Source organism: Symphodus melops (assembly GCF_947650265.1).
Source record: "Symphodus melops genome assembly, chromosome: 17".
NCBI lineage: Eukaryota > Metazoa > Chordata > Actinopteri > Labriformes > Labridae > Symphodus > Symphodus melops.
Genome location: NC_136707.1, coordinates 2654766 through 2673746, shown reverse-complemented (window position 1 = coordinate 2673746; position 18981 = coordinate 2654766). Strand labels below are relative to the sequence as shown.

General features: G+C 43.8%; 2 protein-coding genes and 1 long non-coding RNA gene across 3 annotated transcripts; 1 reads left to right on the top strand and 2 right to left on the bottom strand.

Moving 5' to 3' along the window:
• Nucleotides 1-948: 948 nt before the first annotated feature.
• On the bottom strand, nt 949-11307 carry cdc27 (cell division cycle 27). Its single transcript, XM_079367231.1, is given in 22 exon segments — nt 949-1352; nt 1869-1946; nt 1949-1997; nt 2091-2165; nt 2284-2412; nt 2549-2666; nt 2776-2897; nt 2899-2904; nt 3100-3180; nt 3767-3919; nt 4040-4212; nt 4682-4862; nt 5340-5439; nt 5833-5942; nt 6107-6206; nt 6488-6708; nt 6805-6950; nt 7048-7145; nt 7272-7397; nt 7500-7647; nt 7764-7839; nt 11150-11307. Coding segments are annotated over 22 exon segments (2409 nt in total). The 5' UTR covers nt 11177-11307; the 3' UTR covers nt 949-1260.
• A 25-nt stretch (nt 11308-11332) lies between these two features.
• Nucleotides 11333-11885, top strand: LOC306838855. Its single transcript, XR_013781133.1, has 2 exons — nt 11333-11419; nt 11800-11885. It is a non-coding gene; the product is annotated as an uncharacterized lncRNA (long non-coding RNA).
• Nucleotides 11886-11989: 104 nt separating this feature from the next.
• On the bottom strand, nt 11990-14329 carry gh1 (growth hormone 1). The gene is made up of 6 exons (XM_079367230.1): nt 14230-14329; nt 13858-13991; nt 13567-13683; nt 12629-12772; nt 12394-12540; nt 11990-12312 (listed from the first exon to the last, which is right to left on the bottom strand). The coding sequence occupies exons 1-6, from the start codon at nt 14237-14239 to the stop codon at nt 12250-12252; spliced, it is 615 nt and encodes a 204-aa protein (XP_079223356.1). The 5' UTR covers nt 14240-14329; the 3' UTR covers nt 11990-12249.
• Nucleotides 14330-18981: the final 4652 nt, after the last annotated feature.

The window sequence follows — 18981 nt, the reverse complement described above, 5'->3', positions numbered from 1 at the left end:
TCTCCGATCATATTAACCCTCTCTCTCTCTCTCTCATACGTCACATCTCTCAGCCAATCATCACCTCTTCTGTGTTTCTGAATGCTGTTGGTTCCCCTTGACTCCCACACCCCATCATGAACAAAAAAAATCCCAGAATGCAGTTTGATACCAGGTGCCAAATCCATGCCGTCTGTCTCTGCTTGTTGGCTGTCGAAGTGCTTTGTAATAATAAAGTTTCTCTTGGATCGGATGTGTTTGTTGAACAAAAAATAAATAAAGATACATTGGAGGGGTGAAAGGTTTCATTTGTTCATAGAAGAACATGTATTCATTTTCAAATGTGGATGTGTAAATGTTGAAAACATCGAGAGCAATAGAAATTCTTGTGCATGCACATTTAAGCAGGCATTAGGTTTGAAGTATTTCTGTCAGGCGGAGGTGAAGAGCGAATTAACAGGAGCTGTCCAACGTCACTTCCTCAACACCAAGGTGACCATGCCCACATCTCAGGGAAAACAGGCATTGAGGTAACTTAGAAACACTCGTAGCACCATGACAGATGCAGCTTTTTTTTTTTTTTCTTTCTAAAACGTGATGTCAGTTTAAGACGTTTCCATAAACGAGATGGGGTCGTTCGTACTTTCAGATGTAGGCTGACTAAAAAGAAACTCAAGTCAACCTATAGGCCAACCATATTAGCAGGACTGCTTTCATGCAAAAAAGGGGCAGAGCTGCAAGTATTCAAGGTCCAAGTATCCTGAAGTACAAAAGTTGAGATAGCATATGACCCAAAGGCTCACATGAATCATCATGTTTTCTGTGAAAAAACAAAACAAGTGATAAATGTAATTATTGAATTAAATATAAAAACATTAAATGGAGTTAGGAAGGGAAACAGCAGTCAGCCATTACTCACCTGGTCCAATCAGAGCTGCTGTTGTCAGGATTAAGACAGACATCACTAGAAAGGGTTTACATGTTTTTATTGTTTATTTCCATAACGATGATAAAAAGAACATAAAAAACAGCTGTGATGTCAGAGGACAAGCTCGATGACACACTAAGAGGAGATGGAGCGGGGGCCGGGGCTTCAGGGCAGCAGCAGTCTGTCTCAGCCATCAGAGAACAGAATGGAGGGCTGGGGGGGCGGGGGGGCGGAGCAAAACTGAAGATCTGTTTGCCAGAATGTTGCCTAGCAACAATACTCCTTTCGGGTCATCATTGTGGGGTTGGGGCTTGGTTCAAGCATGGGCGAGGTTAGATGAAAGGGGGGCGGGGTTAAAGAACATCGTCGCTCTCGGCCGTGTGGAGCTGCGTGTCGTCGGCGTCCGTCATGATGCTGCTGTCCTGACTGTCTTCCACCTCCGTAGCTGGAGACAGACAGACAGGTGCAGAGAGAGAGAGAGAGAGAGAGTGAGAGAGGGTGAGAAAGAGCAGGGGAAGATAAAGGGAGACAGTTTGTACAAAATCCAAGTGGCAGCAGTAAAGAGAGAGTACAAGTGAAGGTGGAAGGTGAGAGAAGGAGAGACAGGTGTGAAGCCAAAAACACGCAGGTGAGGAGAAACAAGAGAGAGAGAGAGACAGGTGAGAAGAACAAGATAGTTAGGGAGACGGGGAGGGAGCTAGTGAGATGAAGAAAGCACGACAGACAGGAGATCGGAGGGGTACAGGAAGTGAGAGAGACAGGTGGGGCAAGACATGTTGAGGTCTTCCATCTATGCTAACTTATTAGCTACTACGACTAAGGTGAACTAGCCTAATAGCGAAACGCAAGTTAGCAGCTAATAGCTAGGCTAAAGTTTGCCGAGTCCAATTCAAGCAGACGTTTTTTAACTGTTGAGCAGATACTGACAAAGCTAAACATTCGACACTCAGCTGTCTCTCACCTTCATCCTCTGGCAGGTATCTCTTGTCGATGGCTTCTTTAATCTGGTTGTTTGCTCCTTTAGGGTCCAGGTCCATTGCCAGCTGAAGTTCATCAGAGCCAGGTGAGTCTGACCCAGCTTCTTATATACCTGAGGAGGACAGACAGACAGGCTGAATGTCTGAGCACTGGTCACTGACGAGTGTAACCATCAGAGGTTAAAAAGTAAGCAGGTGTTTCTTACCTTCCCTATGAGGAAGTAAACAAGAGACTCTTTGGGAACAATCTGTTTCAACTCCTCCAGCTCCTGCAGAGCCGCCTGCAGAGAGACAGACAGGTCGTCATGGTGACGGAGAGACAAGACACTGATGGTGGCAGAGACTAGCATTTAACTAAATAATCACGTTTATTGACTGAGATCATTCTACTCTTGATACCTTGTACTTGTCGTTGGCGAACAGTATGGATGCTCGGTGAAACTTGCAGAGCGGGTTCTTGGGGTCGATCCCAATTGCTCTGTTCAGAGTCTCTAAAGCCGCGTCCGACTTCTTCAAGGCGTGCTGCACCTGCACAACACACGCAGAAGAAAAAGGGGATGCTGGGTGGATGCTGCAATGCTTACTGAGTATTTGTTTCGGCATGAGGATGCAGCATGCTAACAGAGCAGTTGTTTTAGATGGAAGATGCTACTTGCTAACGTACCACTCCGATGTGACAGAGCAGCACAGAGCTCTGAGGGTTGATGCTCAAAGCTTTCTTAAAGTGGATTTCTGCCAAGTTGAACTTCTCCTGTTTGTAGTAAATCATCCCCAGACCATACCTAAACAAAGACACACACCATCAGAGATGATGTATCTTATGTATAGTTAGCATGTATGAATGCCAACTTTGTACAGAATGTTAGACTGCAGTCATCTCTGTGAGCCGACCATGCGTTGTAGTGTCTGTTGTTGACTCTGATGGCGTTACGGAAGCAGGCAAGAGCTCGGTCCAACTCCTCCGTCAGAACAAACTCGTGACCCAACAGAGTGTAGGCGTACGCAAAGCCCGGGGTCCACCTGAGAGACGGGGAGAAACAGACAGGTCAGAGACCAGAGACAGGTGGACACAGAGCAGGCCGACGGAAACCCGTCCCCCCTGTGTATCCCAATTTCAATTTCCTTTATTTATGCTGCTCATTCACACACTAAACTAATATAACTAATATAACCTTGGTTGCTGTGGTAACAGTAACCATGGAAACAGAAGCTCACCTGGATGGCTCTCTGGAAGAACTTGATGGCGATGTCGTGCTCCCTCTGCAGGCTGAAACAGTTACCTGCTACACACCAAGCCTGAAGGCGGTCAGCAGAGAGACAGGTGGTCAGAGGAAGGGACAAAAGGTTGGTCAGACTGGCAGATACAGAAGGTGGTCACACACAGAGAGAGAGAGAGAGAGAGAGAGAGAGAGAGAGAGAGAGAGAGAGAGAGAGAGAGAGAGAGAGAGAGAGAGAGAGAGAGAGAGAGAGAGAGAGAGAGAGAGAGAGAGAGAGAGAGAGAGAGAGAGAGAGAGAGAGAGAGAGAGAGAGAGAGAGAGAGAGAGAGAGAGAGAGAGAAGAGAGAGAGAGAGAGAGAGAGAGAGAGAGAGAGGAGAGAGAGAGAGAGAGAGAGAGCCTGGCAGAAGGAGACATGCAGGTGAGGAGAAAAAGAGATGGGTAATCAAAGAGAGAGACAGACAGGTGGTCATAAAGAGACAGAAAATGTCAGTTAAAGAAAAGTCAGTTGGACAGAGAGAGAGAGCAGTAGTCGGAAAGGAAGCGTCTGAGACTCAGAATAAGTGATCTGACGCAGGTCACAGTGTCAGGTTTGGCGATTACTTGAGTGACAGACGTAAACGACACATCATGTGGCCGTGTTCTCTTAAGAGGTGTAGTTTCTTACCTCGGGACAGTTCTTGTCCATGTCAGTCAGGTCTTTGGACAGGGCGGAGAGTGCGACGTCCTTCTGCAGGTGCCACAGTGTGGTCGAATAAATCTCCATCCCCTCGACTCTGTACGACTCGATCCTGCGCACCTCGCTGAAGAGACGCTCCGCCTACAAACAAACGCCATCGTGACATCGTTACAGCGAGACTCACCTGAACGAAAAGCAAGCGCGTAACTGAAGCCCACTGACCAGGATGAAGGCGTCAGCGGTGTCTGAGACGTGCGTTACCTGTGTGTACTCGGCCAGCTCGAAGTACGCCCTGCCGATGTGTGTGAGGACCCAGCCTGTGTTGTAGTGCTGGGGAGGGAGGGAGGTCAGGATGTTGATGGCTTCTCTGCAGTTGTACGAGCACAGCGCCTGGTAACCACGCCCAAGCTCCCGTAGCAAAGCCATCACGCTGTCTGCACACACACACACACAACACCCCACTGTCAGAGTGATTTCACACTTCACATCTATCACATCACTTCCTGTTCTAACAAGGGACATTTTACTACTTGCACGCTGTACACTGAGTTAGTGTTGCACGCATGATGTCACTCGAGACTCGGACAAAGATGACGTGTAGTGCAAGATACGTGGCTTTAAACTCGACCAACAACAGGAACGTCTTGCAGCACTCATCATTTGCTTGCCGTGTTCGAACACGTCGTGGTGATGACATCCTTCTAATAACTCAAGATGTGCTCCCGTTTAGTGTTGTTCACTGAAAAGACTTGGAGGAGCTGATGCCGTTTGTCAAACTGGAGGAACATCCTCCATGTCTGCAAACAGCAGCTACACGAAGGGTTGATCTGGTACTACAGAATAGTGGACGTCGTGCTACCAACCTAAGCCTGCAGTGTTTCTTTGTATGAGCAGCGGTGTTACCTGCAGCAGCTCTCTGGTACTGGGGGATCCTGGTGTCCGGTAGACTCAGACTGGGATCCAGTCTCAGGATGTCCAGACTCTCGTTCAGGTTGCTGCTGTTCGTCGTCTTCGCTGATTTACATTTTGTCTTCCTGTTTGGGATCTTTGTAGGAAACTTCATCTTTAACTTCTTACTGTTCTCCTACAAACACAAACACACACAGAGGAAGATTATATTAGCATATTTAAAAGATGATTTATTCACCTGTCAAAAAGCATTTCATCCGAGTGTCATTGTGTCACACTAGCAGCTCCGTCACCAGCAGAGGGCGCTATATGGATTACGACGAGCATCATCGCTATCCACAGTATCAAGCGCAGATGTACGTACATTCCAGCCAAGTGAACATCCTGTCTTTGTCATTCTGTACATCTTTTCCACAGGTGATTGATAACTAGATAGTAGTGATAAGTACTGCACTGTCACCTTTAATATGTGTTGTAGTATAAATGAGGTACTGCTTTACCAAAAACATGATTGTTTAAGTGGTTGTAACAACAGAAGTTTTGCAGTGCTTTAAGTAATAGTACCAGTTTAATAGACTTGTAAATCAGCAGTGCACTTCCATGCAGACACAGTATTAGTATACATCAGTATTCCTGAGTTTTACTGAGGTACCTTGGCAGTAGAGCTGGCACTTGTAAACAGTCTGGAGCTCCTTCTGGGCTGCACGTTTGGAGGACCAGACATACTGGGACTGAGAACCTGAGGGGAGCCACTGAGAGACAGACAGGTTACTGAGGACGAGTTCACACTGTTCACACTTGTTTTTGTGTGGCGGTTCACATTGCTTTAAATGAGGCCTGTAGCTGAGCCGACACATGAAGTCTGATTTGAAAAGATCAGACTCCATGTGACTTGTGCTGTTCAGATCTGAGTCACTTTTAGCTGCAGTGTGAACGCAGCCTAAGAAACAGACAGCTCATCAGTGAGATACAGTCACTACAGTCACGCGGTGAGAAAACACCGTCCCTCTTTCTGATTGGCTGCACACAGCCCTCACTGAAATTAACAAAAAAGTGAGAGAAACAATCTCACCCCTCTTACAGGTTTCTTCATAAAGAGATACCTGAATGAGGGTTGGAGATCTGTGATTGGTTAATGTAGTTACCTGGTGTGAGGAGCAGTGGTCTGCGATTGGTTGAAGGGGATAGGGAGGACATCTCTGCTGTTACCGCTCTGGCTGAATACAGACTTTGACTGACTGATCCTGGAAACAGACTGAGAGAGATAAGAGGGGAGGAGAGAGAGAGAGAGACCGGAAAAAGGACAGAGAGAGAGAAAGAACGGGGAGGAGAGGATCAGGATCAGGAGACAGGTGAGAGGAGACTCAGACGTGTGCAATGAGCGTTTATTATTATTAGGTACGCATCAGATGCATGTACCTTCTTGTTGGGAGCTGTAGATTGTGTTTCCATCGTAGCCGAGTAGTTCTGTAGATATGTGGGGTCTCCCGGGCTTGGCTCCAGGGGCAGGATGCCAAAACTACACAGACACACAGAGATTGTTAAGTACAGTGACACGCGTGTTACAGTGACAGGTGTTCAGGTGAACACTGAAACAGGTTTTTCTTCATGTGGTTCTACAGCACGTGATGCCGCTTTTTGGCGGCTAATCACGATGTGCTGTGTCGCTATTTGTCCACTGATGGCCACAAAGTGAGCATCGTGTGATTGGTCGAATCATCAAATGTCCGCTAACTTGCAGATGTGTCGGAGGAGGAACAGTGTGTAACTCACACGAGGGTCGTGTTCCGATGAACTCACCTGGGCGTCAGTGGGCTGAGTGCAGCGGTTCCTCCGAGTAAACTCCGCCCACTCTTAGGCTTATTCTGTTTAGCCAGTAAGGAGCCAGCTGACGCCATGGAAACAGTGTTACCCAATAGTGAGCCAGTCTCCGGGGAGATGAGGGAGGAGTCAATGTAGGAGACTGACAAATCAGATGTCAGCTTTCCATTAGAAGATTCTAAATTCAAACGATTTAACTCCTGAAGAGAGGCAAAAAGAAAAAGCACGTTTAATCAACTCACTTATCAGATTACAGCTACAATACGCAGTAATTACATTTAGCTAGAAGTACGTACTAGAGTGTCCTGTGGCGTCTCCATCAGGGCTGTGTCTAAGCGGTGGGAGGGGTTCTGGGCAGGGCTAACTGAAGGAGGGGGCGGGGCTATAGAGGAGTTTTGTAGAGAGGACAACCTGAAGACCTGATCTGGATCTGGTTTCTCTCCTGAGACAAGGACCACAGAAGTTAATACATTTGTCATATGATGACGTCGATGAACTCCAGGTGTGTGTGTGTGTGTGTGTGCGTGTGAGAGATATACCTAGATGACAGAGGTTCTGGAAAGGTGACCACAGGAACGGATTGAGAGTTAGACTTCTCTGAAAACACTCAGCACCTTTAGCAACACGATCTGTCTTACTGCTCAGAGAGCGAGCGAGTGAGAGAGAGAGAGAGAGAGAGAGAGAGAGAGAGAGAGAGAGAGAGATCAAAATAATGTCTTAGTCTAAAACGACACACAGACTGGGGGGGAGGGGGGGTTCTTACCAGTAAATGTGTCCCAGTAACGACAGCGTGAAGGAGGCAGAGTCTCCAAACTCTGTAATGATGTCATCCTGACTCTTCTGTTTATTTAACACTCCACCAATCAGAACCTGTTCTCCTTCTGCCAGTCTGAAAGAAACACAGGAGACAGACTTAGACGGAGTCCTTTAATAGGCAAACCAATCAGAGGCAAGTATTCGAAGAGTGTGTGTGTGTTTGTGTGTGTCTTACTTGCTGAGTTCGACGCAGCATTTTGCCAGCAGGAATCGAACTTGCGGCGTGGAGCAGCTGTGAGCCTTCAGCAGCCGGTACGCTTTATATGGCTTCCCCGAGCGGTAGTAACATGTAGCCAACAGGTAAAGGGCTTCCTCTGACCTCACTGAGAGACACACAGGTGTTTAGTCAGACTCACAGCCTCACCAAGAGGCAGGACAGACAGAGAAGAGTCCGATCAGAAAGACACACAGAGCAAACCAGAAGACAGACGAGCGTTACCTTCAGCATAGAGTCTCTCGGCGAGAAAAACGGCGTCCAGGTAGGCGTAGTGGTTCAGAGCCTGCCACACTGCAGCCTGAACACACACAGAGAGGAGAGTTTAAGATGAGACACACAGACCGGTGCTGATGTGAGAAGGCAGCAGAAATCACAGAATAATTCACCGTGAAACGAGCAGGAGGGATGATTTGTATTTCCTGGGCAAAGTGCACGACAGAAGACTTTATGAGCTGACCGGTATGATCGCTGTGTGGCTTCATGATGTTTTTCTGTTCGCCTGTATGTTCTCCAGTTGATGTTGTAAATATGTTGAACTGCAGATGAAACTGTCATCAAACCGTCAGGCTCTGTCGCTTTGACCGTCATGTCCATTTTTTTTCCTTTTTATGCGTCTCCTGAGTCCTGAGACAGAATATAACTCCCACCGTGAGGTGCAATTTTGTATTTCCCTCGGGATCAATAAGAATCTGTCTGTGCGAACACACCACTCAGTCAGGATCCTTTCAGGGGAAGTCGACATGAACCCTCTTTGAGCTGTATTACATGTGCAAAGCAGCCTAAACTCTGCACCCTCTGCATGTTGTCCATTGCTTTTTCATTTTGCTCGCATCGTCTCGTGCTTATTTCCCTGCAGCTCATCGTCCAAACAGTCAACCATTAAATGTGAAAACTGGCGCATGTCAGAGCTCCAGGTATCCGATGAAGCATATAGCTTTTACATCCACTCACTCTGCTCATCAGTATTCTTAAGACATTCTTATAGAGAGCCACGGAGAGCACTGATACTTTTTTAACGCTATGGCCAAAGTGACCGTGGTTCAAATTGTTTTCATCGCTTTCAAACCATCACGAGGAAGCTTCTCGTGCACACATTCAGCAGGTAACTGTAGACGTTCTTAGCATGACAAATGTGACACACCTCTAAACTGCAACGTCTTAGTTTGTCTTCAGTTCCCTCCATGCTACATACAATGACAGAGCCATAGTATGTACTCAATGCTTACTGGAAACACAGGACAGCATAGAACTGAAATGTTCGGCACCATAGATCAGCCCATACTCAATCTAGCTATCTGAGTCCAAACAGGACCACTATCAGACACTTCAATCAAAACAATTCATCTCTAGTCTTGAGCCAAAATAAACAATAAGACGCGATGTAATCTCAACGAGTCCCCAACCGTCTTCATTAACTCGTCCTGACTCCTGTTATAACATGTTCAACTCGTCCTGGTCCTACAATGTTTACACGTCTTCAACCAACGACACAGACAATAAGCGAACCCCATATGGTGAACAGGTCCTGAACACCAGTTGTCAGCTAGAGCTGATCAAACAGCTAGTCCTGACCCTGAACCTTCCACCTCCTGAGGCAACAAAAAACAAAGAATATGAACAACTATCTTATAACTATCTCAGCTTTGTCCAACCCCGCATCGTCAACAACTCTTGACCCAAATAGTCAACTGATCCTCCTGACGCCACAAAGACAACCAGTCCAACCTGACCTAAAATAGAACTTGTGTGTTAGGAAGTGCTTTACAGGTGTCAGGAAGACCAGCTACAACACACAAATATCAAGGCCTTTTTAGATATCCGATCGTACGCTGATATTAACATCACAGGGCCCCAAGTTCAGACCAGGTTCATTTCTGGACACAGCGCTTGTTTTGCAGCTCTCTGAGTGACATGCTTAAAAGGCTGACAGACATGCACTCCGCTCCATGCAGCAAAACGCCATCGCGGCTCATCCGAAGACGTTGGAATGACAGGTTATAGAAAGCAGTGTTGCTTCTAAGCAGCATTCAGAGAGAAAGTGCTGTTCTTTTCCAGCTGGATTCAAAAACAATCTGTGCAGGTCAAAATCATGCTGTGACCTGAGTGAAGACATTTAAACGTTTCCTCCCACATCCCTGTAAGTGTGTGCACAATCCCTGTACATTTACAGGAACAGACACCTTTTGTGAAATCCAGGTCAGCGGAGCTGAATGTGAACCACACCAAGCATCATTGTTATTAAACGTTTATTACAATAACAAGCAGTTATGTAATAAACTGAGCTGTAAGAATAACCATCAGTTTTCTTAAGTGTTTACTGCAGCTTTCTTTTTTTCAGTAAAAAGAGACAGAGACAAAGTAAGAGTCAGTTGCACAGGTTAAAATGCAATGACTGATTATTAATCCTTACTGTCCGAGATTATATGGCGTTTATAAAACTTGAATTACCACATCCATTAATATCCTTTCAACACAGCATTGTAATAGCTTACAGTCAATGCAAATGTTATTGACTAATGTTAAGTCCTCAGTGATATCACAAACACAACAGTTAGTATTTATCGTGAGCCTGAACCTCAACATTAAACTACATAGTGTTTTAATTAATCGTTCAATTTGCTCGGACTGGCTGACATGGCAGCTCACCAGCTGATGGCTAATATTGTTAGCAGCCAGCTAAGTTAGCTGTGGTTAGTAAACGCAAGAAACAAGCACATTAAACGTGTTGTTGGTTGGCTTAAGCCCTTCAAGCAGAGGTCCCGTTTTCAGTTCAATCCGAGAACAGTCTAATGGAGCCGTCTCTGTTCTCTCGTAAACTTTAAATGGAAGGATTTCTGGTGAAGCCGCTCGGCTACACATTAGCCACCGCGTTAGCCGGCTACTAGCGTTAGCATCCGCTAATAACACAGAACTCCGTTTACATTCTAGTTGATTGTTAATACATTGCTAAACAGTGGAGACGAACACATTTCTAAACCACATGTAACGTTTACTCTTTTATTCGGCGTGCTCAAATTCAAGTAGACATAGTCAATGGAAGAAGAATATCAACTTTAGTAAGTGTTTTGTCGGAACCGAGGGGCTTCATTTTGAGCTGAGCCTGAGCACAGAAACATGAGACCAATACGTGAATTAAATGTCAGATTATGTAACCAAGCAATGCAGCAACCATCAAATCCACGCCGAAGAGACTGACAGTACCAACATTGTCTTAAAAACTAATCAGGACCAATTTTCTGGGCTGATTTCTGTACCGACACAAGTTGAAACCTGAATGTGACAGATTTTTTAAAGGAGTCTGGCGTGACCTCTCTGAACTATAACTACCGTAACCTAAGAGAGCGAACCAAAAATATGATTAGGTGATGAATCCTTTGATGGGCATTCGCTCGTAATGATGATCAACTTTTATAACAGCAATAACGCTGATAAAAAACACACGGAGCTGCTAGCCGCGGGATGCGGGGCCTGTGGCGGGGGAGAAGCTCTTACACCGCGGACTGGACCAGCCGTTGTGGCCGGGGACGGAGAAGGGAGCCCTGGGTTTTTTTTTTTTAAGGAATACTCGAAGCCCCGCTCATGACAACGACCTGAACCTGTGTGTTTACCTGGACAGGTTCCTGCAGCACCGTCATTCCGCTTCCACACTCCGTCTATCCGCTCTTGTCGTCTGTTTCCCCCTATTCTTTTTTTTATTATCTGCGCTCTTTCTTCACTACGGTCTGCAGGAGGAGCTGCGGCCGAACATTTGAACACACCGACCGTTAACACCCGAAACAATCCGATAAAAGCCGAGGAGGAGACGAAGGCGAAGCGAAGATGTACGAGGGCCAAACGGAAAGAGCCGAAGAAAATGCTGCGCCCCCTGGTGGTGAAAAGTAAGTAAAGCAAGGGTGTTTGTCGCTCCCTGGTGGTGACAGAGAAAACTGTCATCTGTGTTGTATGTGTGTGTATGTGTGCAACATTTTGGTGGTGTTTACGGATATTACAGTTCCATTATTGGTCACTATTCTTCCTCATGGTCGGTATAGATAGAGTACATATAGTGTATACAGTAAGTGCTTTGAAGCTGTGATCTTCCTGGTGGCTGAGATTGGCTTTTTTTTTTCAACCTTCTAATGGACCTCTCTTTTGACATTTTTCCTTTTTTAACTAACACTGGTTAAATCAGTTCTATGTTGGTGGCATGTGTGTCAGGCCTTTGGTTGCTCATTGATGAAATAATTTGAAAATTTTGTTTGTGCTATTTTGATTATAGGGCCTCAGTTTGGTTGGTGGTACTAAGGCCTCATACATCCATCAGAGGAAAAGAATAACAAATGCAAAATAGCTAAAAAAAACAAAACCCCAACAAACATAAAAACATCAGAATTTTTAGAAAACAAAACAAAAGAACCAAATTAGTCTTGAGCCACAAAGAAGACACAATCATGAAGACACTAACATACTTCTGAATGCAACACAGCAGACACTTTATTACACATTGTGACAGGATTACATCACTTTCTATTGTTATCATGATGTCACTGTAAAGCCTTTAAAGCATATCTTTAGAGTTCAGCAACGAAACATGCTTCATATTAACACTGACAGAGGTTAAGCTAATGCTAATACTAGGCAGCAGAGTAAGAGAACATGGACGCAGCGCTACCAAACACACAACTGACATCAGTAACAGGGGTGTGGCTTCATGGTTAGAGAGGCCAGGCTACAAGGTGCAGTTTGCTTCTGGAGAGAGTCGACATTTTGCCACTGTCAGGTAGGTCTCCACCTGTAAACGTAGACATTATTGGTACTTAATTTAATCATCAGTATCTTCATCATCATTACTTCATGCTCTCCTCTTCCTTACCTTGTGCATGTCTTTCTTGAAACAGGCCAGCAGTTCGTAGGTCCGTCGCAGCGACTCGTCAGCTCCCAGACCTTGATAAAAGTTTCCGTAAGGAGCCAGCTGAAGGGGGGAACTCTCAGGGAGGATCTCCGCTCCATCCTGATTGGCCTGCAGAATTAGGCAGGTGGGTTGGTCGGTCACATTAGTGTACATGATTTAATCATGTGTGTGTGTGTGTGTGTGTGTGTGTTCTCACCCTGATAAGCAGCAGGATTCCAGTCTTCAATTCAGTTAAAGAACGGGAAATCTGGTTCCTTGGAGCAGAACCTCCAGACAGAGAACGACTGGGAAACTCCCAACACTCAACCAATTGATAGGAGATAGACAACAGCTTCAGAACCTGGAACCAAAAACAACACAGCTTAAGAACTTAGAACCATTTAGAACCACGGCTTCACTCAAAGTCTAAGTCTGGCTCTAGTTTATGAATCACAAAGAACTAAAATGACAAAACCTTCTGAACCATTCAGAACACAGCTTCAGACTCTCAAACCAATGAGAATATAGGAGATAGATACGGAGAAGAAAAGCATGAAACCACTTTGTTACATTCCCAAAGTTCGCTTGGTCAAAGGATATAAACATCTCCACCACACCTGCTGGCTATAAACATAATGCTACTGCTTTTACACATCTGCTCACCTCAGACTTAAACAACGTTCTTAGGTGGCTAGAAGGAACATTTCTAGTTGAAGTTCTAGATCACCCCGAGAATTTTACGGAATATTCAGGACTTTTGTACAATACCATCAGACTGTAATATCTGCTGTGTGAGGCTCTCCTATTACCTGTCATAATAAAAACAAAGAACTGACATGAAAATGTTAACTACAAAATAAATAAGAAAACAGTTCAACACAATCAGGCGACAACAACACAGTGATAGAAGAACAACATTATTATGCTTTTTCAATACTCAATTCAAATATTGTACTTTCACAGTTTTCTTCAATACTTTGTAATTTTGTGTAGTACAAGATAGCATCGTGTTGTCCTGCTTCTGTGAAATCCTCACAAAGATTTGCGCAGCGTTCTGTGCTTTTATTTGTTGCCATGCGTTTCATGACATGGTGCAGTGTTTAGCCTCGCGACGTGTTCCTTATGGTCGTGTGTAAGAGTGTGTCGTGCGCTCACAGAGCTGCGCTGCGTCTCGTGCTTGTCGATGGGGCTGATGATGTAATCAGAGTTGCAAGAATCCTGCAGGAAGATTTTGTTGAGTTGACGTTGATCCTCGACCTGCAGTGAGCTCTCCTAACAAACACAGAAATACAAACAGCTGCAAAACTGAAAACAGTTATAAACACAGTGATAGTTAATGACATTAGATGACATGTAGAGCGTCTTCTATGTTATTGTTTTGTGGTGTTTTTAAAAAAAAAATCTCTGTTGTTAGTATTTTGTCCCTCTAGGCTGCCATAGACTCACAAAGTCAGAGATGAGTCTCTGAGCGAGCAGGTGAAGGTGTTGTACTCTGCTGACAGCAATAGAGAACAAACGTTGGACGTCTGTGATTGGCTGAGAGGAGACCCCCAGGGACAACATGGACAGCAGGAGGACCACTGGGAGACAGACAGACAGATAGGAGAACAACAGCTGTGAGACAGGTAGGTTAGAAACAGCCAGATAAGGGATCAACAGGTGTTAGACGAATAAGTAAAAGTCAGACACTGAAGAGAAGGAAAAATGAGACAAACTGGTGGGACCTGATTTTAAGGCTCAGAGAAAAACAAACATTTAAAGTAACTTGTAACAAGTAAAGTTTGTGAAATCAGACGAAATAAGAATAAAGAGTCTGACCTTTTTCCATGGTGGGTTCAGGTTCTGGTTCCGTTCTGTTTGTAGTTTATCTAACTGGAGTTCAGAGCTGACTGATGTTTTCAGCCCAATATTCCAGTTTTATTGAAGAAAACGTGATGAATAAATGTACAGCCAGAAACATGAAACTACGCTTGCGTGCATGTGTGTGTTTGTGAACACCTTCAAATTAATATGTAGAGATAGGAAAAGGCCGATTGTTAGAGGAAAAATAAAAACTGGAACAGTAGGTTCAAGTTCTCTTGAAAGAAAAAAACAAAAACGTCAAAATCAGTGCTATATATTTACACAAATAAGAGATTATAAAACCCAACATAAGACCATTTCTATCTAAACGTGTAAACTGTATTTGATGGTAACTGTGGAAACCAAAAAAATATAAATCAATTAAAACTGTATTTATTCCCCAATAGGACATTAAGGTTTTCCTCGTTTCCAGTGCACACATATTGATAATAACATAGACAATAGAAATAAATCACAACTTTTCAAATGAAGGCTTACTGATGATAAGAACACACCGACCTGATTAATGACCCTCAGGGAGAGAATGTAAAATAAAAATAAAATAAAAAAGTCAGTTTTGGAGATCACGTCGTCATCATATGTCACTTTTACATTTCTGGGTGTTTTTTTCAAATCCAGCCTGGACTTGTGTTCGACATATCGACACTCATCCAGTTCAAATCACAAAACATGACTTTCTGCTTGTTCAGTATTTTAGTGTTTATAGAAGACATAGTGTAACGCAGACACAGAAACACGATCCCATGGGCCTGAGAGATGTCAGGGTGAGGGGCTGCACACTAAAGAGAGGGTCCTTACTCACCTCAAGGACACCTCATCAGTGCTCAGGAAGTGAAGTGGCACCTCTCCAGCATCCCGTCCCAAGTTACATAAGGTGGACTTGAACCCGTGACCCTCTTATGACCAACCCAAGTCCCAACAGAATGTCAACCTCTAAAAAAAAAGGTCAGAAACCTTACAATACGTAGAGAATGATTATCTCTAAGGTGTTAAGCATTTCAACATCGAAGTTTGAACAAAAAATATCTGAAGGAAAATGATAAAATACTTGATTTTGGGTTTGGCTCTGAATACAGATATTCTCTAAAACTCTAGAAATGATAACACGCGAAGTGTTTTTTTTTTTAATGTTTCAATATGAAATCTGATTCTGAAAAACATCTACAGATGTCAGTAGGCTCAGTACAGCTGGCAGGCCGTGAAATTATACACATTAATAAAGTGAAAACAATAACAAGAATACATCGAACAAAATGATTCAATAAACATTTCAGAGAGAAGCCGTTTCAATATTGAGAGCAGATTTGATAGCGGACTTGCTGCTGCTGCTGTGAAAATGTAAAAATGTCAGCTCTACTTTTGGAAAACAGAGTTAGATGTTTTTGTCCTCAGAGATCTGAATTTATTCACAGCTTGACACTGATCTGACGTTAGACCTTTAACGGGTGTATTCCTCTGGAAACTGAATGTATTCATGGCTCCGTGGCAGTGATACAAGCAGAGCGTCAAAACACTACAAACACACGCTGATCTTATGGAGCTCAGTTAACGCGAGATAGATAGATAGATAGATAGATAGATAGATAGATAGATAGATAGATAGATAGATAGATAGATAGATAGATAGATACTTTATTGATCCCGAGGGAGTTAACAAACTCATTCATCTCAAAATATAAAATATAAATATAATATAAAATAATTTTTTACATGTTTTTTTCTAAACTGTTTGAATCCAGCGTTTCATCTACACTGCAGCTCTCCGGTGTGACTTCCAGAGCTTCTCTCTAAACTACGTCCTCCTCCTGCCAGGGTGCAGGGTCGGCCTAACCCTTGGTCAAGTATCACCGCCCTGCCTGAGGGCTTCTGTCTTCACCCTTTGGGCTGCGATCTTAAAATCGCTGGTGGCTCCTTTCCCTCGTGTTAATCCCCACTCTCTCTCTCTCTGACTTCCCTTTCTGTCCACTGTCCTATCTCTCCAATAAAGGCAAAAGAAGCCCAAAAATAAATCTTTAAAAAAAAAAGAGTGGCCAGGTGTGCTTATGGGTAGACTGTGCTCCCTCTGCACAAACATCAAATAATAACGATTAGCTAATAATATAGACAAGTAATTAAAGACTAATATGTACACAACTAAATAAGATAATAGTGCGGTGGTGAGCAGTGCAAAAGGATCACCATCATCATGTCTTCTAGTGTACCACCACTTACTTCTCTTCATTTCTTTTTGCACTCCAAGACGGATAATTACTCTTCATTTTCACTGACAAACTCGTGTTTACGCAGGAATCATGCACGAGATGCTCCTTACATGTGACTGTCCACAAACCCTGAAGAAGAAACCTGCTCAACAACGAAACACTTCACTTCCCTTCATGATATCCAGCATCTCTGTCAGAGATTCTACAGAGCATGTAAGAGATGACGTGTCTGAATTACATTTTCAGTGCATTAATCAACCAGCAGTCAAATATTGTCAATATGCTTATTCTGTTGCCATGTTAACCGTGTGTGTGTGTGTGTGTGTGTGTGTGTGTGTGTGTGTGTGTGTGTGTGTGATGATGAAGTGTTTACGTACGGTGTGACCTTCTAGCTGACACATTTTTTTTTTCACTTTAAATATTCACCCTCTGACAGCAGAAACGAGCTCATTCATCTTAACAAACCTCCATCACCTCATCCACATGGTGATAATCAAAAAAACCTCACACAGCTCACCTGTCGCAGGTTACACTGTGATGACACGTCATGTTCAAAGTGTCCCCTTGAAGAGAGACACATCATGTCCTCTGTACCGTCAACTCGAGTCGACTGTGTCCTCTATGGAGACGCAAAATATCGACTGTTTACAAAGATGTCATGGTGAACATGTCCTCAAACAAGACAAGTCATTTCAATGATGTCCTCTAAGAAGACAGATGATCTCTCACCTGTACTATGATGAGATGCAGGTATATGCACGTTTAACATGTGTCTCTTGTTGTCTTTGAAGAGAGACAGGTCTTACTGTACGTCTTAATTCTTCAGGGACTCAAAAAAAAAGATGGATGATAGAAGTCACAATTTTAAGTATTTTAATTTGCAAACAAAAATCTGCAAACTGGATACAAACAAGTCCCACCTCTGGCAAGCCAAATAATCAAGATTTTTTTTCATTTCACAGGGTGCCCATGCCACCCCTGTGGACACGCCCCCCGGAGACACACCGAGTCTTTGCTGTCCTCGATACAGACACGATGAGATGAAAAGTTTAAAAATTCAATATAAAGAATTCAGAAGTCTCTTGCCTCTGCGTTGTGTTTTTGAATCATTCAGACATTGTTGACAGTACTAACAGTCAGGTGTCAGTGTTTGAGCACATTGTTTCTCAGGAGAACTTCATCATTTGCTCTTGATTTTACTCAAAATTGCCCACCAAGTATTTTCTCGCCTGCTGCAGGATTTTTGTCTGTGTGAGAGAAACAGAGCTGTAGCTCACAGGACGGCCAGCAGAGGGCGACAGACACACAGTTTGAATTAAGTTACACCAGAAACATTTCCGTCAGCAGCAAATGATATCATGTTGACATCAAATTTGAACAATTCCTTTGTTTGATGTTTGATCTGTTGAATTTCCAACACGTTTTTCTGGGTGAAATTGTCACGGCGAGCTCTGAAATGTCTTCTTCAGTTTATTTATTTAAAGTTAAAAGTGAAGCGACTTCAGCTTGCAGAGAGATTTCCTTTGAAACATTCGATGACTGAAACAAGAAACTTAAAATGTGTGCATGGGGTGTGTGTGTGTGTGTGTGTGTGTGTGTTTGTGTGACGTAATACTCAGTTTGTCAGTTGTGTTGGCAGCTGTTGCTCTTCTTGTCTTTCTCTTTGAACTTTGGCCGTTTAGATCTGAGAACAGCTGCTGCTGCACGGCCTCTGAGCCAGGCAGGAAGAGGAACCATACCCCGAGATTTTTACAGACGTGTACAGCGTGTTCAATTAAAGAGCAGTGATCGTTAGCTGGCGGCCCGCGGGCCACATCCGCCCCCCCCAATGTTTCCCATCCGGCCCCTCAGAATATGAATTATCTCGGGTGATTAAACAATAAGCAGAAAAATAAAATCTCATGGCTGAAATACTCGCATTAGGTGACACCAGCTTCTTCCCATCGTGCTTGACAGCTGCCAGGCTTATGTGTAAGCATATTTTAAAGTCCTGCTTCCACAGTGTGTGAGAAGAGAAAAGCTGGCCCTTGAACAAATGAAGTCGATGACCCCTGGCACTGTACTGAGGTATACAAATGTACAGGTGTGTGCAGGTATAAAGACATACAGCTCAAACGTGGTGAATACAAAGTTAAAGATGTAACTGTGATTATACAATAAAAAAAAGCACGTCATAAAGTTTAACTGGTTTAAAAGTATGACATATAAAGGTGTGCTGATGTCCAGGTATTTAACAGCTTTAGAGGCGGACATTTAGAGTTGGACACGTGTATATAAATTTACAGATGGACATGTTGTGAGTGTTTATTAATTAAAGTGGTAAATAGTAAAAAGCATGGTGTAGTTCCAGCCGTGCTGCATGTTGGTCCTTCTTAACTTAATGTCGGTGTCGATACCCGAACTTTGTTGACAAGTTTTCATTACTTCTTTAATATTCCTCATACTGCAGAGCCACCACACAGAGGCAGCCTCTTGTGAGACATATAAAACAGGGTGGCATTCATTG

What these genes read in the sequence shown, in the direction of transcription:
- gh1 (XM_079367230.1), bottom strand. An exon ending in ACGAGACGCAGCGCAGCTCT is followed by an intron (nt 12,773 to 13,566) that starts GTGAGCGCACGA and finishes TTTTGGTTCCAG; the next exon opens with GTTCTGAAGCTGTTGTCTAT. An exon ending in TCAAGAAAGACATGCACAAG is followed by an intron (nt 12,313 to 12,393) that starts GTAAGGAAGAGG and finishes CTACGTTTACAG; the next exon opens with GTGGAGACCTACCTGACAGT.